Raw genomic sequence first — 24918 nt, 5'->3', positions numbered from 1 at the left:
GGGAGAGGCCGGCCAGCGCCTCGCAGGCTTCCGGGAAGCGGCGGCGCGGCTGGTTTTCTGTTCCTCTCCAAACTGGCTGCGTCTCCGCCTCGCTTCAGCCACAGTTCTGCGCGGAGAGGGGCGGCTTTCAGTTCTCCACAAAGGAGAACTAGGGCGAACCGTGTGGCCGTGACCCTCATTTTTAAGCCGGCAGCTCCGCATTTGCGATGCTCCTTTTGTAAAGTTTCACAGACCGCTGGGTGTAAATTGGGCCGAGTTTGTGTTTTTCAGCGCAGTTTCACGTGCGAGGAGAGGCCAGCAGAAATCTAAAGAGGGTTAAGAGGGGAAGCGCGTATATTTCTATAATAACCCATCCTCCACTCCTCTCATCTGTCTGGTTGTAAGTCATACGGCTTCTTGGTATGACTGGACAAAGTCTCATCATCCATCATCCACTGTGAACCTATCACAGTGCAATCCTATGCATGTCAGAGCAGAAGGAGGCATCCAGTGGAGCTTACACCAAGGGAACCTTGAACCGAAGCCTTGTTCCTATTTCCATATCAGGTGAGACAGGCTTAGCTCATCTCCACACCCAGATAACTTCCCTTGTTATCCACAGTATGGCTAGAATCACTTTTTAAAAACCCACGCTAAATGCCATCTGTTTGAATCGGTTATTTAGAAATCAAGAACTCTACAATGGATCTGACGTTTGCCTGACACACTAAAATGGCACCTGTTCTACTGGGCTGCTGCTTCTCTCCCTCCGTAACTTATGGGAAATGATCAGCTGAAGCTGCTCCCTCACGTTTAAGGCCCCAAGTCACTTGGGCCAAGTGAAGCCCTGGTCAAAACAGGTAACCTTCTTCAAGTTCTGTTTCCAGAGGCAGCGCTGATGGTCCTGGGGTTACTGAAGTTCTGTTGAAATTCCCATCAACCCCAACCAGCGTGGGCCATGTTGGCTGGCTTGGGGCTGCTGGGAGTTATAGTCCAAAGCAGCTGGAAGATTTCAGGCTGCCAAAGGCTGTTTTTTGGAGTGCACCATCCGTAGTAATGCAGGATAAGCAAATATTGCAAATGAAGCTGTAGTGGAACGGGGGCAGACAAAAACCAGAAGCTAGGAGCTGCAGGCAACACCACGCCCATTTAAATAGCCTGCTTCTGTCAAATGTGAAAAAGGATTAACTTTGCAGTTGCACTGGTAGATTTTGCATTACAGTAAATTGTTCTACAGGAGAACTTAGGCGACAGTTTGGACTCTTGTGTAAATCTCCAGCAAATCTGCACACTCAGAGCTGTAAAACAACACAGGAAACCTGTGTTTTAGTATCTTAATAGTGTGAGATTAGGTGGCACTTTAGTATGAATTAGATTTGTAGCACACTCCTGTGGCTGTTTTAAGCCCCACTGAATTGAGCAGGACTTGCTCCCTCCCAGGCAAGTGTATTTATGTAGCCTTAACAGAAGCAAGCTCCACTGTCTTTGCTGGTAATAAAGAGATCTGAGCCTCAATTCGCCATGCAAAATATACCCTTTGCCACCAGTTATAAAAGTGGGATAGGATAATAAATACAGTGCGGTCCATTCCTGAAGCAGCAAAAGTGGACCTTTGATTCCAGAGGTAGCTGGTGCCCAGGGGACACCAGGGAGACCAACAATAGAGGAAGCCAGAGCCCATGGCAGGCAGAACCAACAAATTCTGATTTTGTCTCCCATCTTCCTCCCTGTTGAGTTCTAAAAGGGCAAACACTCAAGACTAAGGAGTAGGAGGAAGATGGCATGCAAGGAGATAAGCAGGTGGAGGCTGGCTAAGGGCAAACTGGGCCTGGATGGACCAGCCTCCATTGGAATTGGGGAAGTGATGGATGAGTGCCGGCCACCTCATTTCCTGGTGCGCTGCAGGGCATAAAATTCCATAGCATAACTATATAATTGCCCTTAAGCACTGCCTGAATCACTCATCGACTACAATAATAAACACCCTTACGAAAGTGTAAACCCAAAACAACAATGTGCAAAACTGAATGTCATGGGACAACAACTGAGTAAATGTGCAATTGCATAAAGCTCTGACAAACCTGAGTACAGGAAATTCCTTTCAAGTCCAATTCATTTACACACAAATGAAGAGTTACAGAGTTAAGAGTGGGGGACTATATGTCCTCATTTTAAACAATGCCTTTGCACATGGAAAACTTGACGTATTAAGGAAGTTGGACAAGGAGTCTTGTCGCCGAAAAGCTAACTTTTCATACACAGGAATATTTTTATTTCAAGAAATATATGTGATAACTCCCACCCGCTGTCTGAAATGGTACAGTCCCAGGATTTTTTTTGCCACATTATTGACCTGGATGTGATACGGACATTAAGCCTTTGCCATGGTGTGAAACAGCAGAAGCATAGTATATGCCTCGCTCCCTTTCATATACTTTTACTTGAATCATTGAGTTGTAGAGTTGGAAGGGACCTGAGGGTCAACAGTTTTTGACTAATACTGTACTATGCATGGGTCATGCCCTCAGTGACTGAAACAATGGTCCACTGGGGTGATTTTAATTGGGTTGGGATGACTTCAGGGATCCTGTAATTCCCTCCCTATCATCTGCTGTTACACCACCAGTCAGTATTGATTATATACACCAAGATGCACCAATATTGTCCGGAAGACTCTTATAACAGAGATTTGGCAGACATCCTTGCTTTTTTTCCACTGTCAAGAATCTTTTTTTCTTTTTTTTTATGCTGAAGAGCCTACGCCTGTTTGAAGCTTTTTTGGCTGGCCAGTCATTTTAATGATTGCTTCTTGCTGTTTTTAATTAAGCACCCTCATATTGCAGTATGTACTTTTATAAATAAAATACTTGCAGTGGTTACAGTTATTAAGGTGCATGACAAATCATTATCAATGACAGTAGTTGCTCCTATGTTACCTGTAGTAAGATATACTATTGTAGCCTTACACAGAAACCCATTCCTTCACTATTAAAACACGTACAGTGGTACCTCGGGTTACATACGCTTCAGGTTACAGACTCCGCTAACCCAGAAATAGTACCTCGGGTTAAGAACTTTGCTTCAGGATGAGAACAGAAATTGTGCTCTTGCGGCACGGCGGCAGCAGGAGGCCCCATTAGCTAAAGTGGTGCTTCTAGGTAAGAACGGACCTCCGGAATGAATTAAGTACTTAACCCAAGGTACCACTGTACTGTATTTTGCCTCATAAGCACTAAATTAATATGTGACTGTAAAAAGAATTGGCTAGGTCTGGAGATGTTTTAAGAGTTGTTTACTGGGGACATCTAGTGGTGGATCAAAATAGCTCTCACTTCTTTGTTGACCTGGAAAAAAGACTTGTCAATTCAGAATGTAAATCTTGAAAAAGGTTACTCTAGCTGGTTACAGAACAAGAGTGATGGCATAATCATAATTTGTACCCAACAATAGCACAAATTTGGATAATTGAAGATGACGAGTCCAGGAAGCCAAGAATGTTTTAACATAATTTATTCTTTCAGCATATTCTTACAGATCTGGGGTAACAAAAGTCTGGGGGTGCAAGGCCACCTCTAACTGCTAGAATTGTTACAGGAAATGTTAGAAATTAATAAATGGCAGAATTTAGATAGTATTTGCAGTATTGAAGGGAAGATGCCAGACGTTAAGATTTAACAAGCAGACTAAACCAGGAAGTCACCTGGGGACAAGGGCCACAAGGTGTCATTACGGACAATGGCCAGTCACTGACCTGAGGTCTGGGTAAATAGCAGAGTTGGGAGAGGGATGTTACAGGAGGTGTGATGTCACACAGGAAAAATGTGTCCTTTTGAAACTTAGAGGTTGGGGAAGAAGGGGGGGGAGCTGCTCATTTCTTGGCGAGAGCCTAAGGGAGGTTGGAGATAAGCACAGAAATGTCTGGGAATCCAATGAAGGACAGCTCCTCTTGAGATGTGAGTGCTGTGAAATCTCTCTCCATGGAAAGCTTCCCAGGGGTCCTGAAGTTTAACCATAAACCCCAGCTGCCAATGCACCAAGATTTGGCTCCCTACTTTACTCCCAATTGTCTGAATAATACCAAAGCCCCAAATACACATAATCATCCTAATGATCAATTAGCATAACACAGGGCCTTGCAAACTCTCAGCACAATACCTATAATCACTCTCTGGGTTGATTAACTTAACACAGGATTTTTGCTAAATCCTGACATTTCCAAGGCTCCACAGTGAGTCCATGGTCAAGGTGGTAATTAAAGGCAAGCTTTCAAGATCCATGTCCGGTTCTCTAGGCACTAAACCGCAGGATCAGGAAAGAGGCACCAAATGTTACAGTCCTTTGCAGTGAAAGCAAAAAGGGCATCATAAAATTACCTGCAGCAAAGCAGCTGCCAAATGCCTTTTAGTTTTGGGACCTGTAAGCAAGATGTTATCCTTTTTGACTCCTTGCCAGCCCTTGGGTTTTATATTCGCCATCACTAACTTAGATTGCATGCTTGATTCTGTCCTTACAGATGCAATCAAAGTAAACATCTGAAGGCAGCCCTGCTTTAGGGGAGTTTTTATTGTATTTTTAATATTTTATTGGAAGCCGCTCAGAGTGGCTGGGGAAACCCAGCCAGGTGGACAGGATATAAAAATAAAATAAAAAGTTATTATTATTGTTATTTTACAAACAAGAAAATCATCCTGATTATTACTACAGAAACGTGATGGAATCATGTTCAGGAGCAAATGCTGTGTGATGTATTGAGTATTGCATCTTAGTCTGGATAGCTCAGTCAGTTAAAGCGTGGTGCTGATAACGCCAAGGTCACAGGTTCAATCCCCCTAAGGGTCACTTGCATATTCCTGTAATGGGGGTTGGACTAGAGGACCCTCAGGGTCCCTTTTAACTCCACAATTCTATTATAGTCCTCTTTCATCATCATCATCAGATAAATATCCGAAATAAATTATGAGGAGTTGAGCCTAAAATATAGAGGCAAGTTAGCATCCAGGATTAAACTCCACCAACTTAAAACATTATGACCGTGAGCCAGCACCTTTTCTAAAACACCCTCTGCCCCACAAACTGTCTCATACCTTGCAGGTTTTTTCACACAGCTCGATGTGCAAGTAAGTGGTGAGCCTGGTGCAACCAAGGTGTCTGCCAAGGACATGGAGCCAGGAATGCAAACATCTCTGCCCACACACAACCAGACAAGAATGCCTGTATCTGTAAAAGCATTCTCTTTCAAATATTCAGTTCAGGGAGTGCCAACTAATTTTATCTATTTCCCCCCCCCCCCATCTGCATGGCTTCCACTGCCTATTTGCTTCGAACCCTCTTGAAGCATGACTCATAGGAAGAAGCTGAGCAAAAGCAGCAGCCTTATTTAGCATGACCCTGTCATTTAGAATTTTCTTTTCACTTCCTTCAAACCCAAAACGTGATCTCTCACTCACACACAAGAGTTCTCCGATCTAGGAGGCAGTAATTTGGATATGACTCACAGGGGTGGAACGTAAGCAGCCATTTCACTTGTCCAAGAAATCCTGCAGACATGGCAGCTAATTTGGGTGAATCACCCAACACTCATCCATTGCCCAATGAGGTGGCCAAGCTGGCACTGAGCTACGGGCACTAGGCAGATTTGAGATTTCACAGCCTTGCTGATTTGTTGGAATGAGTTTTCGAGCTGTTAAGCTCCTTACACCACTATGAGAAACAAAAATAGATGCCAACAATGGAGGTTAACTAAATAGTTTTTTTGGCTGCTAAAACAAAAGTGTAAATTAGTCATTATTTTGTCATTCAACCCAACACCAAGAGCACTGCCCAATATTGTGTTATATTTGCTATTGCTGAGGCGATAGAAATCCACATTTAGTTTACTGAAAAACAGTGTAACGTTAAACATCCTTGAAATTTAAGCAGTGCCCTGAATCATTCAGACCAGTGTGATACTTTGCTTGAGAGATTTGAAAATATGCTCCTCTACTTGAAAAAATACTAGTAGAAAAATCATTGTATTAAGTCTTCACTGTTGCTAAATTTTCACAGCGCCTCACATACATTGCCACAGGCATTCTTACAGAAACCCTGTAAAGTAGGCTGATGTTCGTATGACATTGGTGGTGTAGTGGTTAGACTGCTGGACTAAGATTTGACAGAGCAGGGTTCAAATCCCCACTTGACCTTGAAGTTCACTGGGTGACCTCAGGCCAGTCACTGTCTCTTGGCCCAACCTACCTCACGGGTTTGTTGTGAGGATAAAATGGGGAGGAGAAATATGTATGCCACCTTGGGTTCCTTGGAGGAAAGGTTGGATATAAATGTAAAAATTAAAATAAAAAATTATGGGAAGTTGAGGTAACCAGCAACACCATCTGTGATTTAAAAGATTCCATGTTGCCCATTGCCCCCATAAACCTGGCAGCACTCTGAGAGAAAAACTTACTTTATGGGACTAACGCATGGCACCATCCAATAAAATAAAAAAACAGGATTAAAATGGCATTTGTTGTCACCAAACAAACTGGATTTTGACGCTCAGTAGTACAGTACTGGTCTACTATTAATGTTTTGGCCACTAGAGGGCCCTCCTGTGATCGTCCAAAACAGTGCAATGGAGGGCATGGATATCATATACTGTACTTGGAATCAGCAATCCTGAATTTATTCAGAGGATGCTGAAAGCCTGGACATTCTACAAAAAGCAAAGTTGCTAAACGGGAAAAAATACTGAACCACTATTGTGTAGCCTGGATCTAAAATCAGTTGACAGGGTTGTACTGGGCTATACTTTTCAGTCTCATAGACTGAAAAAAAGACATGAAATTTACCACAGTTGCACACGGGCAACAGAATTCACCGTCATCTTCCTTTTCGAAAATCTGTTTTTTCTGTTAGTCTTTCATGCCAACAATAAATGCTTTTGATATTTTCATGCTTTTGATATTTTGATGCAAGGCATCAGAAGGCAATGAAGGCAGTCTGCTAGGCCTTCCATACGAGAACCAGAAATTTCTGCCATAAGCAGTGCTCAGCCAGTACCAGGGCAGGAGTTTAAAAAGCTGGAGATAGGTTTATTAAGAGAATGAAAATTGTCAAGAACCATGCACTATTTAATGGGGGCATGAAAAACTTGGGAGACCTCTTGCAGAAGGACCTTTTAAATCCATTAGATGAGTTACAGTATTTAGCTCCTCCTCTCCCGTTCTGTCTCCTGCTACTTTATTACATAATGTAACACCACAAAAAAAGAGTGATGTCTAAATTTGCTTATTTACCTCTTCCCTACACAGTGGTGCCACCGGGACAGGAATTTGTGGTGAAAGGCTAGGGCTGGTTGATATATCACTACATCATCCAAAATCCTGTTGAAATCCATATTGTGATAGCGGTTTCATAATATTTGACCTGGAAATATATTGAGAATCATGATATGTGTGTGTGTGTGTGTGTGTGTGTGTGTGTGTGTGTGAGCAATGCAAAAAATCAGTGTGGGGAAAACCATGAAGCAAGCCAATGCCTCCAAGTAGCTCCACCCTTATTTCAGACATCGTGATCTGTATATATATCATATATATACAATGTTGAAAACCAGATATCGCCCAGTCCCACAAGAGACTAGGGCAGAATGAGCAGGAGGACCCTCAAAGACAGCAAAACGGGCTTAACATATTTTGAAGCAAGTGAAAAAAAAGTGAAATAATATACATGATAACCTAATACTGTCCCCCACCCCCTTGTGAGACCATTATGTCCAGAGTTTAATGTTACTTAAATCAGCGTTCTTCCATCTTGGGTGCCAAGATATCATTGGACTACAACTCCCATTAGCTAAGCTGCATGTGGATGATGGGAGTTGTAGTCCAATATCATTTGTGGGCCCAAAAGGCCCAATGACCTACCTGAACCACTGTTCTTTTTGTATCATGCACCTCAGTCATTACTGTCAGTTGTATGCCATTTTCCTTCTGAAGGACTATGCACTTTAACAACGGACACCAAATAAATACCTAAAACAAAAACTCCAAACATAGGATGGATGGATGGATGGATGGATGGATAAATAAATGGATAAATAAATAAATAAATAAATATTTAAGTATATAAAAAGCTAAGAAATTCATAAGAGCAAACATAACAACTACAAACTAGAAGAAAATAACCACAATCAAACAGACACCAAAATTACTTTATGAAACCAGAATCTATTCAAGTTTAGCCTATCACTACATGGGAATCTATCAAAAGATACACCGAGTTTATTAGAGAAAGAAGCACCAGCAAAAGGGGAAAAAACATTTACCATGGAATTTGCAATGCACCCAGATTCTATACGAAGATTGCAGAAGGATACACCAATAATATTCTGGGCAATCAGATCACAGAGAGAATGAGGGAAAATAGACTTCATCTTCGCTTTTTTTTATTAGAATTAGCTTTAAGGCCTTATTTTGCTATACATTTCTCACATTGTTACATTTTAATTCAGCAGAAAGGTAACTTGATCAGCTCATTAGTCCTGAATTGCAATTTATTTTCTAACATGTCGTATAAAAATAACTGAGCTGTTACATCTTTTAAACATCAGCTAAGACCTATTGTATACCGAAGATCTTGTAAATGTGCCCCCCCACTCCCACCCCCCAAAAAATGACAAGAGCGCTTCAAGCTTTGCCATCTTGGACATATCTTTTGTTATCAACGGTAACTAAGGGCAGCTTCACATGCAATTATTTCCTGGCATGGATATTACTTCTGTGTAGGAAAGCTGCATGTACAGTACATACAAACATGGCAATATAGATGTACATCCCCACTGCGCACACAAACGTGCCTATGGTTTTCCTACACAGGCGAGAGATCTCTGTGGGAGAAATTTCCATGTCAGAAAGAGCCCTTAATTCTCCTCCAATAAACTGGAGCCATTCTACACATTACAACAGAGGGAACTAACATGGCAGCCCCCAGATGTTGTGGACTCCCAATTCCCATCAAACCCAGCCAGCTATCAGCTATAGAAAACTATCACCAGGAAGAAGTGAAACTAAACCATCTCCTGCTCCAAACATGCTCCCTTCAGGGAGTATTATTATTATTATACAAGGGCACAAAGAAAAATACAGCTAATGTCTGAAGTGGTATATAGTGTAGAATTCTGTCATCTCAATCGTTGTGCAATATATAGAATGGCTCTCAAGTCTTTAAAAGATTCCCACTGGCAACAGAATATATAGGAAGCAGCAATTTTGGCACTGATTTTTTCTTCTTCAAGTTTACAAAACACGTCTTACGAGAAGACATGGAGGTTTTTCTCAATTTTCTCACCATTCTGACTACTCCTGGCCAATCAAGTTAAGACACTACTATAGCAGGATTTCAACATTTATGTCAAGTGTCAAAATTGTGTTGACCAAAATCAGATTCTGACCTACTGAAAACTAATATGCAACTATTCCTTTCTCCTGGCATCACAGTGGAGCAAAGCTGATCAACAGGAGTTTTTTTCTTATTATTATTATTGCTGGTGAACCTAAAAATAAAATGAAAAAGTTGCCTCTTATGACAATGACAACACAAGCACAAATCAGAAGTATTATTGTTGTTCTGGACATTTAAAATTTGCTATTAAACTTTAGTACATGTATATACACAGACAGAACATATATTCCAGGTGAATTTTGCCAGTTATTCATATGGAAGTGGGGGGGGGACCCTAAAGTATATTAAAAAACAGACAGGGCTCTTTTGTGGAAAGATTAGGAATTTGGGTTCTCCCCTCTGATGCAACAAATCTGCCTGCTGAAAGGGTCAATTTACACATTCAGTTCTGGAAATATCATGCTTGCACCTGGGCAGTGGCAAAGCTGCATGCTCTGGCACCGGGGCGGACAGCAGGTGGGGGAGTGGCAAGTCGCCTGCAGGGGCGTGGCACCCGGCACGGTGGGGGGTGCACGCGGCGCAAGTCCAGGGGTGGCGGCTGCGATGATACCCCCCTCCTCGATGGTGCCCGGGGCAGTGCACCCCCCTGCCAGTGCACCTGGGCAGCCCCTCTGTGTATATAACTCAGTGTGACAAAATATGCACATGTTCATCAACATCCATTTCTGAGTCTTACCATCCTTTTTTTATAATGTAAGGATATGAATATCGGACATTAAGTCTTACAATACTATGTTAGTGTTGCACATGCAGTGGAGATCTTAAGGGAGTCCCACTGCCCCACTGCACGCATGGGTATTTCCAAGATTAAGAATTGGTCCCAAGAGACACCTGGCTTGAATGGAATATTGATCCAATTTACTTTGGCAGCACTCTATAAGTTCGCTTGTGTGATCATTAGGATAGCCAGCACCATTTAAAAATAAATAAAATTAAGAATGGCAAAATGCACATGTTTACCAAACCCTGAAAATGCACATTAGATATCTTTTACCAAGGTGTTCAGCCTCACTTTTGACTCCTTCAGCTTTGCTCTACAAATGATCGTACAAAGTGTACACTAGCTCCCCGCCCTAATACAACTTAGGCTCCATCTCATTACCATGGGAAACAAGGGCCCAGAATAGTTACAAATGCCTCATTCTGGCTGGACACAGCCAATGCAGGCATGCAGCTCAATTTGGCTGTTCATTAGCCCAAGGTGGGAACTAAAGTGCAATTCCAAGAAGTACTCTCCATGCTGCATTTCTTAAGACAGGGGTCCATCGCCTTGGTTTAGCATTTTTGCAACCAGTACTTTCAAACTTGGCATTCAATCTTACACACACCTCTAAGTTTACCCCTAACTGCCCTGAGGAGTGGAGGGAACAGACTTAAAAGCATCCTGCTTCTTCTCATTTCATGCAAATACACCTTGTTTTGGAAACATATCCGTCTTTCAGCCAGATTTGCAATCTTCCCAATTGATTAAGGTAACCCCACACCCACAAGAAACAGAACCTTTTAAGTTCTTGTCCCCAAGTGGACACACAGTTCAATTGGTTCAGATTCCAACGGGTTGCTGGCTTCCCTGCCTCCTCTACCCTGTTCCCTTGCCTCTCCTCAATTTTTGTTATCTTCTTCAGGATCTTAAAGCCTGGTGTCATATCCCTTTAGCCATTTTGGGAAGGTTCCAGAAGAACCCAGATTGCTTGCTTGAGTACTGCACCATTTGGGACTCAACACACCCTACAAAGGCCTTTCGTCTTTGGTCCCCCATCATAGTCTTTTTCCTGCTTGCTTGCATGTTATCTCAGAGCCAGGGTGTCAATTATCCCAACAACCTTGGCATCCATCTAGAACCCCAAACTCTCTACTCACTGTGAATCACAGGAAATTACTCTTTCCCCTGGCTTTGTAACAGGTAATTATTAATGCTTCAACACTGAAGCTTCTCTGCTGTTTCCCCTGATCTTGCTGTTCTCTCTATCCAAATGCAACCTCTGCTTTCATCCAAAGAGGGACTCTGTGCATCTACATACTGCTATTTCCCCTTTGTGGCCAAAGTGCAAGGCACTGTCTCCACGGCACACTGTGACTTTGGCTCAAGTTGTTGAATAATTTCACGTCTGAGGTGTTTGCTTGTGTGCTCACACTGAATATGTGGTCAGGGACACAGGTAGGCTTGGTAGCAGTAATGGTACCTAAGTCACTCAAGTGTATACAAGAAACACCACGTTTTTAAATTTCCCCACATTTTTAACAAGTAGGATCTGTAGCTTCACTTGCAGAAGATTTCTGATCTCCTATGACCTCAAAGGTTGTCAGTGAAAAATGCACGACTGTTTGACTTGAATGGTTAGTCACTGCTATCATAAGGCTATGGCAAAGGAACCCAAGAAAAAAGACCTTCAGATCGACATCAGAATCTGGAAGTCTTTCCCTCATCTATAAAATCCTTTCCAATGCTTGGTCCCAGGTTGACATCCAAGTTTCATATTCAGGTCCTTAGCCCATGAACTCTAGAGAAAGCTGCCTCCCTCTTTAAATGTTCTTTATAAATGCAATCACTTTCAAGTTCATTTATAGATTACTGGTCCATCCTCTGTTGGTTAAGGGAAAGAGGAACGTTTGACATTTTCTATCTTAACAAGTTTTGCTTTTGACATATTGCAGTGCCATGTATTAAAAAACTATTTTCAGTAGCTAGCGATTTGCAACCCTAGTTGCTCCTACATAGCAAATCTTCCAACAGATATAAGGAACAAGTTTCTGAAACCTACAAAAGATACAGTACCATCTCAGTTACGCAGAATATTATTTTGTACACTTTAATCAACTATACTCATTCATCCACAGCTCCTAGGTGTCAGTTGAGTAGGAAATCTGGCTCTGGGTAGCCAAAAAGATTAAAATCTCCTTCAAAACGGGCATAAAGGCGGCGGATGTCTCTCTTGCTAACTCCCGAGAAATAGCGTTCCACCTTAGTTTTGTTATACAGTGTTATCCCCGGCGGAATAGTAGGATAAGACACCAGATGGTCTATTCCAGCTTCCTTCAAGATGTATGGTGCATCCTCTTCCAAGGTTTCATGATGTCCAATTACACTGTATGTTATTTCACAGGGGGCACAAAGTTCCACATAAGTCACCCAATGAATGATGCGGTCTCCAAATTGTATATCTAGCCACCGATGATTTGGATCACCCAAGTAGCGCACGAAGTCCTCAAACTGCAGCCCCCTGGTCTCAGTGCGATTCTTTCTATATTTTCGAATGATGCCGGGAGCAATTTCATGCCTATACCAAGGTTCAAAACGAGGATTGCGGACAAACTTGTCTTTGAATGCAGAAATAAGCCTCTCGAACGGATCTCTTACTATAAGGAACTTGAAGTATAATTTCAGCCTGAAATAGGTAAGAAAAAGAGGAAACAAGTTGTACGTGGCAATTTTAGGAATTTGTTATCTGCTGGAAATTCACAGCTAAATAAAATAAGCAGTGTTCCACACATGCATGTTCCTCACTTGACGGCTGCAGCAGCAAATGGTGACTTGCATGTGTGAATGCAACAGCAAGTAAAGGTAAAGGACCACTGGACAGTTAAGTCCAGTTGAATTCGACTATGGGGTGCAGTGCTCATCTCTGCTTTCAGGCCAAGGGAGCTGGTATTTTTCTGCAGACAGCTTTCCAGGTCATGTGGCCAGTATGACTAAACTGTTTCTGGTGCAACAGGACACCGTGACAGAACCCAGGTCGCACAAAAACACCGTTTACCTTCCCGCCGCAGCAGTACCTATTTATCTACTCGCGCTGGTATTCTTTAGAACTGCTAGGTTGGCAGGAGCTGGGACAAAGTAACAGAAGCTCACCCCATTGCACGGTTAAAACTGCAAGGCTTATGATCAGCAAGCTCAAGAGGCTCAGTGGTTTAGACCACAGTGCCACCCATGTCCCGAATGTGACAGCATAGCGGTAGAGGCCATACGCACCGAAAGTCTGTCCATGCATTCTTCAAGTTACGAAGCAATGAGAAATCAATTGATGTACAGGTGTGAATGAACCAGCGCTGAGAACAACATTTGACTCTTATGTCTTACCTAAATGAAATGTTTAGCCTACAAACAGAGAAAGTTTTTTTGTTTTTTTATTTCCAGAGATGGAGAATCAGCCAGCACCACCATCCACCCACACTTCTTCAGGATGAATCATTGCTGCTCTACAAAACTGCCATTTTAAGAACACTAGGGTATGGTTGATGACAACTTTATAAGCTCATCAAGGGGATCAATGAACTTGGAAGTTTGAGAAAACTGATCTAGCCTAACTGGGTTGGACGATATATCGATCTATCATCCAAAACCGGTTTGAAGTCCATTTTGTGATACTGGTTTCAGAATTTTTGACCTGGCAATATGTCATGAATCATGGGAGGGGGGCACAGACAAAAATGCAAAAATCACAATGTGGAAAAAACCATGAAGCCAGACAATGCTTCTCTCAATACCTGCAGCCCCTGTAAACTGTGCAGGCCCAGCTCTCCCCAGCCTCCTGCAGTGAATCACAAGAGCAGGCACCGGCAAAAATCCTGATGCAGGAAAAACTGTGAAGCCACAGCCAATGCCTCTACATAGCTCCATCCTTATTTCAGACATCGCGATATACTGGTATATTGCGATATCTAGCTGGTGATATATCACGATGTTGAAAACCAGATATTGCCCAGCCCTACAGCCTAATAGCATTCTGGATCACTCAAAAGCGTGTGCACTATCATGTGACATTTTTGTTAGCATAAAAAAAGGTTCTGCCTTAGGTCAACATGGGTTACTTCTCCTTTCAGTATGCTTACTTTTCATACACGCCACTTAATTTGGTTAAGTGTGGCTTTTCAAAACAAGACAGCTGTTTGGTTCAGAAACCAAGTTAAGCTAAAGTTTATCACCTACCGCTCTTGAATTTCTGAGTCACTGAAGGAAGATAAGCGTGGCAAACCATTCTTCTCATGGTCATGCACAATGTTCTCTGGGATCTCCTCAATGGAAGAAAAAGCTCCTGCGGAAAAGTAAGTTAGTACATGTTTAAGAAAGGTACCTTTCTTTAAAAAAAAAAAGAAAATTACTGTACTTTTCCGTGTATAAGAGGGGGACTCAAATTTAAGAAAATGGGGGGGGGGAATGCCCAGAGTTGTAGAGCTTTTGTGGGGGGGAGGAATACAGAAATTCACTAATCCGAATGCAAACGCTCATAAAAGATCGCGTCGCAAAAGAAGAGGAGTTTGGATTTGATATCTCGCTTTATCACTAATCTAAGGAGTCTCAAAGCGGCTCACAATCTCCTTTCCCTTCCTCCCACACAACAAACACTCTGTGAGGTGAGTGAGGCTGAGAGACTTCAGAGAAGTGTGACTAGCCCAAGGTCACCCAGCAACTGCATGTGGAGGAGCGGAGACGCAAACTCGGTTCACCAGATTACGACTCCACCGCTCTTAACCACTACACTACACAAGCATCTGCCCGCTCGTCTACAGCAGCCAGCAATCGGATGCCCAGTTGCCACAGCAACAGCCAATCCATGACAGCCCTTGCCACAGCAAACAATCACCCACCAAATCGCTGCTGACAAGCTGCAGCTCGCGGCTGCAACCAGTCACCCGGCCCAACAATACACTGCCCGTGTATAAGACAAGCCCCGTTTTTTAACATTATTTTTGAGTAAGAAAAACTAGTCTTATACACGGAAAAGTACGGTATTAGCTCTATAACTATAACTTTATTCTAAGCTGGGAATGCCTATGGACTATAGATTTTTGAAATGAAATGAAGTCAAACTGAAATGCTAATTTGACATTGCAGTAAACTTTAGTTAAAACTTTGGGGGCATGGTATCTTATATTTGGAATAGTTTGATTCTCTTGCTTAAGCTGCACTGGGCACAGCAGTAGATTTAATTTTAAAGCTCAGGTTGCAATTAGCTCCCAATAACCATAGCAGTGCACCAACCATATTGCCATGGTTTTGGAACCGGTTATGAAGGTGGCACAAAGGTGAGTATCGGAAGACTTCAGAATTTTTATTTTTGAATGAAGTGTTTAAAAAACAGAATATAAAAGAAGAGGGAGTGAAATGCTGGAATAAAAAATAAATAAATCAGTGGACAGAAACAACGTATTTTTTATACTATGCTAGTTAATTTTTTTCTCTAGCCAACCAAGCACACACGTCAGAAGCTTTAAGAAGTAAACAGATACCATTTAAAACAATCAAGACTTTCTTCCACTGAGTATTGCCAACTTTTGGAGTTTGACAGAAGAGGATCTTGTGCTTGTCACATACAAATATCCGATCCAAAATGAATTTTGAAACAGTAGTGTGAGTGAGGTTTTTCAGCGATGTATCTTGGCACACATTCCTGAGTAGCTCAAGCCTTTCCATATGGACCAAAGGTTGATGTATAATGTCTTCAGATAGACCTCTACCTATTGTCTTGGTATAAAATGGGAGAAGAGGAGGGAGGGGGAGGGGAGGGGAAAAGGAGAGCATAAGGAAGAATTTTATTTTCCAGTTCACATTTTAAAGGAACATGAGATTAGGCATATACAGCACAATTACTCTGTACTGGTCTCATGCAGAACACCCATTTGTGGCATCCTATGCTTCTAATAAGGGACACTGGTGGCGCTGTGGGTTAAACCACAGAGCCTAGGACTTGCCAATCAGAAGGTCGACAGGTTCGAATCCCCGCGACGGGATGAGCTCCCGTTGCTCAGTCCCTGCTCCTGCCAACCTAGCAGTTCGAAAGCACGTCAAAGTGCAAGTAGATAAATAGGTACCGCTCCGGCGGGAAGGTAAACGGCGTTTCCGTGCGCTGCTCTGGTTCACCAGAAGTGGCTGAGTCATGCTGGCCACATGACCCAGAAGCTGTATACCGGCTCCCTCGGCCAATAAAGCGAGATGAGCGCCGCAACCCCAGAGTCGGTCACGACTGGACCTAATGGTCAAGGGTCCCTTTACCTTTACACTTCTACTGGGTGTGTGTGTGTGACACAATTTGCACAGCTGAAGTTGCTCATTTTCTCAGTGACTGTGATTATGCAAGCCTCTGTGAAAACTCAGTATTGGCCCTAAGTACAGGATTTCCACTAAGCACGCAGCACACTTTCCAGTTTGCCTTCATCAGAAGAACAAATCAATACCTTTCCATGTGTTGGTTGCCAGGCTATATACATACTGCAGTGGTGGGAAAAGCCTTCTCCCACTGCCTGCCCCCATGCTGAAATTATGACGCACTAAGCACTGGAACACAACTTTTTATAGAAAAATTATCCCACCTTCTCGTCTTCCTCTTCCTTGAATTTATGCACATTATTTCCACAATATAATTGCACAATGGATTTCAGAATTATAATAGTTAGTGTATACTTGCCTATGGTTACATTGGGCTCCTATATTTCCATTCCGTGGAGGCGGGAGGAAATTAAGAATATTTAGGACATATATTCTGCCCTAAATATTCCTACCGGAATAAAGAGAACGGTTGGAACAGGCCTAATGATTAATCCTTTGTAAGATAAAGCTGTTTGGGTTTTAGAATCCAGCAAACAAGCTGCTACAGGTTGTGCCGAAAAGCAGTATACCTTATAGCTTCTCTGCAGTATCATATAGACAAGGAGGATATTGGGATTGCATTAAAATAAAATAAAATACAGTGGTACCTCAGGTTAAGTACTTAATTCGTTCCGGAGGTCCGTTCTTAACCTGAAACTGTTCTTAACATGAAGCACCACTTTAGCTAATGGGGCCTCCTGCTGCTGCGCCGCCGGAGCACGATTTCTGTTCTCATCCTGAAGCCAAGTTCTTAACCCGAGGCAATATTTCTGGGTTAGCAGAGTGTGTAACCTGAAGCGTATGTAACCTGAAGCGTATGTAACCTGAGGTACAACTGTAAGTCATATACCTGGCACAGAAAATACAAAGTTCTTTTTCAGACAATGTGTAACTGATATACAGAATTCACTATGACAAGTTGTGGTGATGGCTTTCAATTCCATATTAAGAACGATTAAAAATATACGATGTTTGTGCATGTGTGTATTGTATTGTTCAGCTCATATCCCTCAGGGATAGGGCCAGTCTAGCATCTCTGAGGGGAATTCTACAAATGCCTCAAGAGAGGTCCTATCTTTTCCTTCCCACCAACTAGAATACAACTTTTACTCTGGGTTAGCAGCACATACCTGAATCTCTCCAGGAAACCTTTTCGCTTTCGTCACTTGAATTTTCTCTACTTTAGTTATAGCTGTCAATGTTAACGGCTCTTGCTTGACACCATACACTAGGTAAGAAGAAAACAGAATAATAGAAAGAAAGGCATACATATATATTATTACCAATCTCTGGTATCATTTATCACATGCTTTGAGGGTGGGCAGCTGCACTTGCTCAATAAGAGAGGCACTCTGCATGTGCTCTAAAACACTTTTGGCATATTCCATGTCTAGAAGAGATAATAGCTGACTACCAAGCCCAGCTATGGTCTGAGAACCCTGTTCATGAATCTGCTTAGGGTAAGGGTTAATACTTCACATGCCATACAACCATCGTGTCTGAAGTCACTGCATGAATCTGTGTATTCATCACCATGAATATTCAGAAGGAAATGGCTACTTCCACCTTTACTGTATAATATGCAATTTTACCTTGAGTTATATTTGATAGAATTAAATCATTTTAGCTTTATTTCCTTGTGTGTATATGTACAGTGGTACCTCAGGTTAAGTACTTAATTCGTTCCGGAGGTCTGTACTTAACTGTTCTTAACCTGAAGCACCACTTTAGCTAACGGGGCCTCCTGCTGCCGCCGCGCCGCCAGAGCACAATTTCTGTTCTCATCCTGAAGCAAAGTTCTTAACCTGAGGTAATATTTCTGTGTTAGCGGAGTCTGTAACCTGAAGCGTATTTTACCTAAAGCGTATGTAACCCGAGGTACCACTGTATATATATGTGTGTGGATAGATAGATAGATAGATAGATAGATAGATGACTAGGAACTTCTGCTGTCGATTTTATTTTTTTATTTTTTTTATTTGTTTGTCACTTTATCTTGCCCAAGTCAACCCAACGTGATTTACAGCCAAAACAGACAGACAAAAACCCCCCACAGAGATACATTAAAACCAGAAGGAAAAAGAAAGTTTGTGGAAACAGAGTAAGACCCTGTTGAAACAAATGCGTTGTAGGTTATTATTATTATTTATTAAATTTGTATGCCTGCAGGTCTCAGTTTGCATTTGTATGTCACTTTTCACTAACTACCTTAAAAACTGAATGGAAGTGAACACTGTGTGTTGAGTGTATGGAAAATGTGTAGCTCCCCTCAACAATAATTCTATCTTAAGTGAAGACGACTGAAGTGTGTGCAGCAAAGTCACGCAAGGAGTCTAATAGTTTGCTGGCACTAATCTTCCTCTTTTAGCCACCTAAAATTTGACTGCAGTACATAATACTTCCTTTATCAATTTGATCACCACTAAATGGCTTATTATGGGAAAATGCAGAAATTGCCACCATGACACATCCACACACAAAAAGCACTATGTCCCCCGCCAATGGAAGACTTCTGCCTAGTCTCTCTAAAGACCTTATCAGAGACATAGAGAGAGAGAGAGAGAGAGAGAGAGAGAGAGAGAGAGAGAGAACAAGAAGACAGTGCCATCAAATGGATTTAAACTCATTAACAGTTTAATACCATCTGGGCTACTTAAGATAAGCAAAAGACTAGCTGTTGTTTTTCAACTAAGCAGCCAAGGACAGAAATCAATAAGTAGCAATACAGGGCCAATTTGGGATAAAGCACAAAAAATACCTTACAAACATGCCCCTGGAAAGCAAGCATTTAAATTACTGCTCGGGATTAACATGTAAATGCTGTACGTAGTAGAGAACGACACTATTTGTACTTTTCCATATAAATTTTCATGTTGCACACAAAATCTTTTGCATCTAACTCTCATTATCACACGTATTGTTTCATGTCTTACTCTGTTTTAATTTACTGGAAGCTACCCAGAGTGGCTGGGGAAATCCAGTCAGATGGGCGGCATAAAATTATTTATTTTTATTTTTATTATTTCAGAAAAAAGGGGTCCACTTCTGACCACCTGGAACCTTCAACCCAAGAACACATGACCCAGTGTTAGCAAATGGGAGCAAGGAAGAGCTGAAGTGTTCATTCTGTAGCAACTTGCCAAATGACAACTTTTTAGATATGGCAATTTCTAAAGGTATATATTGGTTGCCAGCTAGACAAGTTATTTCTTTTTACAGATATACAGTTGCATTGAAGATGTATACTGCTTTATACCTATCTTTCATGTAGACAAGCTGTTACTTGTTCTAAAATCAACAAACACGATGAAAAAAAGCAGGCAGGGAGAAAGGAAAGCAAATTCGGGAGATTTGTATTATTTCTTTCAACTTTTTCTAAACTGCACAAACCTCAGTTGCTGCACAGCATATTTGATTCGTTTACCTTAAGGAAAGCAAGTCATGGGAAAATATGCATCTTCAACAAGCATAATTCAGGTAATTTTTCCAACATGTGATTTATAAGTGGGAAAGCACGTTATTAAAGGAAAAGCATTTTCATTTTCTAATTATTTATACTGTGCATTGTAGTACAGTATTCTGCAATGTTTGTAGTAAAGACAAGCAGCAGCATATAAAAATAATTCTCTGGACATTAACACTGCCAGGTTTTTTTGTTCCAGAATGTGCATCAGTAAAAAGAAAAAGATATATGAACTTACCATCAGGATTTTTGAAGGTCAACGTGATGAACTTGCTAGCAACCATGAACATGAATACAACCCAAAAGCATGCAGCTAACAGCAGCCACTGGCGGTGCATGATGTTTCAGATATGATCCATATAACGTCCGTTGGTTCCTGCTGCTCTTCCAAAACAAAAATAAAAATAAAAATGTTCTTATGAGTTTCTATGCTGCCTGTCTATCTGTAACAGATCCAAAGCAGCTATAAAACAGGAAGAAACAAAACATTTAAATGCATCGTAAACAAGCAAGTATCAATTTTCACATGTACTTTTTTATTTTCTGAGAAGTAGCCTGTTCTATAACTAAAGAAGCATCTCCTTCCATTGCAGTCTACTCCAGTAAGAGGATTAACAGTACAGCCCTTGAACTACCCTCAGCTATAGAATTACTAGAATTCGTTATTTTACACAGCTATCTTCAAAAAGAGATTGCCTCCCACATGCTAATTCCGGTACAAATACATACACACTAAAGGTGAAATGTTGAAATTAAGAGAGGTGGCTGGCGGATCCAGACCTCCAAGCTATAGGAAGTGGCCTGCCGGCCCTGGACAGCTTTATCTTCTGATCCAATGCTAAAACGCTTTGTCTGTTCTGTAGATGGAGATCTCTAAAGAGCAGAGAGAGCACGTTATCTACCAAATCAGGAGATAAAGAGATTTCTCCAGCTGCCATTGAGCTGGAGAGCAGCCAGAAGGGTCTTTTTCTATGTACTATCAGCAAATTATCTGTGCAAAGCAAAAGGCAGCATTTCGAGACACCCCACTGCTGGAGTGGGAATGCTGACTGTAATTGTGTATGTGCCTGTGTGCAAGAGTGTTATATTTAAATGCTTGCTTGCACGTTGTTCGACAGTGTATGTGTGGTGACTCTGTGTGCGCCGCATGTGGGCTATGTACATGTGTAGTGAGCGTGCATGCATGTGGGCGTACACGCATGTTCCACATCCGTTGTTGGCGTACAGTCCTCAGAAGGGTAGCTGTGAATGTGGCTGTAGGGGTGGAAAATGTTAGCCACCCATGCATTAAAATAACAAGAAAACTATGCAGAAATGGATGGAACTGTAAAAGACAGTAGCCCAGTCTGCACATCATTAAACCATAGTTAAATGTTGAACTATAGTTTCACACGAACCAATAGCATGCTGCTGCGAACTGCTCGGTGACAGCAGTCACGAAATTAAAAGACGCCTGCTTCTTGGGAGAAAAGCAATGACAAACCTAGACAGCATCTTAAAAAGTAGAGACATCACCTTGCCAACAAAGGTCCGTATAGTAAAAGCTATGGTTTTCCCAGTAGTGATGTATGGAAGTGAGAGCTGGACCATAAGGAGGCTGATCACCAAAGAATTGATGCTTTTGAATTATGGTGCTGGAGGAGACTCTTGAGAGTCCCATGGACTGCAAGAAGATCAAACCTCTCCATTCTTAAGGAAATCAGCCCTGAGTGCTCACTGGAAGGACAGAGCCTGAAGCTGAGGCTCCAATACTTTGGCCACCTCATGAGAAGAGAAGACTCCTTGGAAAAGACCCTGATGTTGGGAAAGATGGAGGGCACAAGGAGAAGGGGACGACAGAGGACGAGATGGTTGGACAGTGTTCTCGAAGCTACCAGCATGAGTTTGATCAAACTGCGGGAGGCAGTGGAGGACAGAAGTGCCTGGCGTGCTCTGGTCCATGGGGTCAGGAAGAGTCGGACACGACTAAACGACAACGCGAACTGCTCAGGATTCCCCACTGCTCAATGCCACACCTCACCAGAAGCAGCAAACCACAAGCCAAGAAACCCACAAGGTTTGTTACCTATTGTTTCGAGAAACTAAGGCCAACCTGAAAACTATTACCAAGTTACCCCAGTTAACATTATTGACTTCAGTTGATGCAGCCTGAAGTATAAAGTGCGAAGAATAGCCACTTTTCACTGGTTGCGCATGCAGACATGGCCTCGGCCTGGGAAACAATGGAAGGAATTTCTTTAAACAGGAGGTACAGGCAGGTGTGGCAAATTGCCCACCTGGGAAGGTTAACCCATGTTATGAAGGTGTCTAGAGGACCAAAGGAAATATGACAAATATGGCTTGGCACAATTGTATTGTGCACACAAATCAAAGAGAACACGGGTATTCGGGTATATAAAGCTTTTGCTGTCCCGATACAAGACTTGTCACTATTTCTGACATTTTGGTTGCTCCTAATAAAGGCTGCACAATTGTGGATTTTGGAGCAATTAAGCAACGAGTCTCAAAATCATTTCAGTAGATTACATAGGGTAAATATTAAATGGACTATACTCTGTGGTGTTTTTTTTTAAAAAAATGAGCTTGCAGACTTTTTAGAGGAATGTACCCTTGTTCAGAATGGATAGATTTGTCAGTGTAAAATAAAAGTTTAGTAGAGGAACCGTGCTAATCTGCAGTACCAAGAGGACAAATGGAACGAAGATGGAGATTAACCTGTTTGTTGTGAATACCGTGTATTTTTGTAACATTTGATTCAGCTGTGCAAGTCTTTCCCCTTTCTACGCAAAGGCCTGTAAAAGCTGCCTTAAACATCTGATGAAGTGGGCAGTAGCCTATGAAAGCTCAGCCATGCCACAATAAGCCAGTTATTCTCCAAGATGCCACAGCACTTTTTGTACAAGCTTTTAAGAATCACGCTTGAGCACATTTGCGGAAGCCATGAACAAGACAGCGTCACAGAAGTCTGGACCTGAGTTCTCTTTCAAGCTTCTGAAATGCTCTTGCCAGTCTTAAATTGGTGCCAGTCTAAGACAGAACAAATAATTGCGTCCCCTGCATACATAAAATTCTAACAAAACAAACCATTCACAGAAGTTCTACTAAATATATCTACACCACAAAAAGTGGATTTTATGTAATTTTTTAAAAAATAAAAATCTTCGGAATTGTACTGAGCCTACAAAGCAATTCATTGTTCTCAATGCTGCCGCAACTCAACATGTTAGGGAAGTTCTAAAAGCATGCTGCAGGTACACCAGTTCTGCACTGTAGAATATACGTATATGCATGCATGCACATATATTTAAACCCCAAGTACACACATCTGGTGACTCTGGGCCAGAGCCAGATGTACACAGACATATCCCTCCACATATCAAGTGTGTGCTGGAAGAAACACCAGTGTAAAATCTGTACACACTTGCATCAGCTGTGTGACGTATGGAGCTGCCTTCAACTCTTGCTAGTTTAAGACAGGAATCCTGATGTCTTTCATTAAATTTCTGGCCAAGTTTACTCTTACTTCCTGCTACGCTCAATAGGATGATCTGAACGCAGACAAGAGTAAGGAACCCAGAAGCGAACATATTGCTTTTATTTGCTGGGTCTCAAAAAATACATTAAACCATGACCTAGATTACACATCTCCCTTCATGCAATATTTTCTTTAAAGTAACAGGGTCCAGCGAGACAGACTGCTTTCTTTCCCCTGAGCTCATTCTTATAGGATTGTGGAATCATAAGGAGAGAAATATTTGACCCACTTAAACTTTTCAGCATCTGCAATTATAAAAATACACTTAGTTGGGCACCATGATATCACCATGATACCTAGGTTCTCCTCTCCATTTCATCTTCACAACAACTCTGTGAGGTAGGCCAGACAGGGAAAGTGATTGGCCCAAAGTCACCCTGTGAGCTTCATAACTGATTGGGGACATGAACTGCTGTCCCCCAAGTCCTAGTTCAAAACTCTAATCATTATACCACACTGAAGAAACTCTGGGTCTAACTCCGAGTTGGGTAACTTTTTCAGCCTATGAGGGAGGCAAATTCCCTCATAGCCAAATTTATGGGAGCCACATAGTTTGGGGGGGTATTGTTTGGCATTTTTGTGTTTTTATACTGTAAACTGCCCTGTGATCCTTGGATGAAGGGCAGTATATAAATTTAATTAATAAATAACAGCTGTGAGTGTACAAGAGGGAAAAGTCTTGCTCATGGTTTGCATGAGACAAACCATGAGCCTGGGTTTGCACGTAATGCTGAAACAAACCATGGCTTAGCTTTATGTGGCACAGTAACAGCAGGGCTGATGAAAGAAAGAAGCAGCCATGATTTTCATTCCAGGGATCTGCACATTTGGCATGTCAACCAGGCCTTTTAGCAGTCTGACCCTTAGTAAGCATGGCTCATGGTTCCTTCCCATCAAACTAAGCTAGTGCAAGGAAGAACTCTTTCTTTCTGCCAGTACTCACAATCCCAAAGCAGCCCAGCATCACACTTTGAGAAAGCAGCTGCTACAGATAAGTGTGGATTGCTCCTGACTCATTAAATGATGAAGGGATCCTAAAGGATTTAGATGCATCAACCTCAGATGAAAAGTTGAAATCTGACACTTGTCTAGTCCACTGCTTCCCTAATTACTAAGTGAAATATAAAAATGGGAATCCCCAGCCCACTCAAAACACAAGATACAAAGGCCGTCTCACAAAAACAGCAGCAGATAACCTAGTTTTGGGATTCTGTAGCAGAGAATAAGCTAAGGCAAAAATGAAGTTGAATTCTCAACAATCGGGGGGGGGGGGGAGTGGCAGAAGACTGCAATAGTAGCCAAGAACATGAATTTAAAAAGTCATATATATGTGAGATTTCACCCTTTGCACACTGTAACAATTGTCAGATTGTAAGGAAGTTATATGGCATCTATGAAAGCTACACTTGTAGACTGCAAGTT

The 24918-nt window shown here is 41.9% G+C and overlaps 1 protein-coding gene and 1 long non-coding RNA gene across 6 annotated transcripts in view; one reads left to right on the top strand and one right to left on the bottom strand.

Moving 5' to 3' along the window:
- Positions 1-28: 28 nt before the first annotated feature.
- On the top strand, positions 29-20272 carry LOC310761328. 2 transcript variants are annotated; one of them, XR_014547389.1, is made up of 4 exons: positions 29-839; positions 13550-13641; positions 19527-19674; positions 20161-20272. It is a non-coding gene; the product is annotated as an uncharacterized lncRNA (long non-coding RNA). The 2 variants fall into 2 exon arrangements; XR_014547390.1 differs by lacking the exons at positions 19527-19674; positions 20161-20272 and having other exon boundaries at positions 29-546; positions 665-839; positions 13550-14332.
- CHST10 (carbohydrate sulfotransferase 10) overlaps positions 8377-24918 on the bottom strand; it is a 20256-nt gene continuing 3714 nt past the window's right edge. For 3 of the 4 annotated variants that reach the window (XM_083610957.1, XM_083610956.1, XM_083610954.1), the window contains exons 2-6: positions 20200-20340; positions 17629-17726; positions 15643-15877; positions 14342-14447; positions 8377-12800 (exon numbers count right to left, since the gene is read on the bottom strand). In XM_083610957.1, coding sequence (XP_083467083.1) covers positions 12263-12800; positions 14342-14447; positions 15643-15877; positions 17629-17726; positions 20200-20299 — 1077 coding nt within the window. In that variant the 5' untranslated portion in view covers positions 20300-20340 and the 3' untranslated portion in view covers positions 8377-12262. Of the gene's footprint in view, positions 12801-14341; positions 14448-15642; positions 15878-17628; positions 17727-20199; positions 20425-24918 lie in introns of all 4 variants that reach the window. The other variant, XM_083610955.1, reaches the window with a different exon arrangement.

This window comes from Podarcis filfolensis (assembly GCF_964270895.1).
Source record: "Podarcis filfolensis genome assembly, chromosome: 4".
In the NCBI taxonomy this organism is placed as follows: Eukaryota; Metazoa; Chordata; class Lepidosauria; order Squamata; family Lacertidae; genus Podarcis; species Podarcis filfolensis.
Note: the sequence above shows the minus strand (reverse complement) of the source record. Positions and strands in the feature narration are given on the sequence as shown.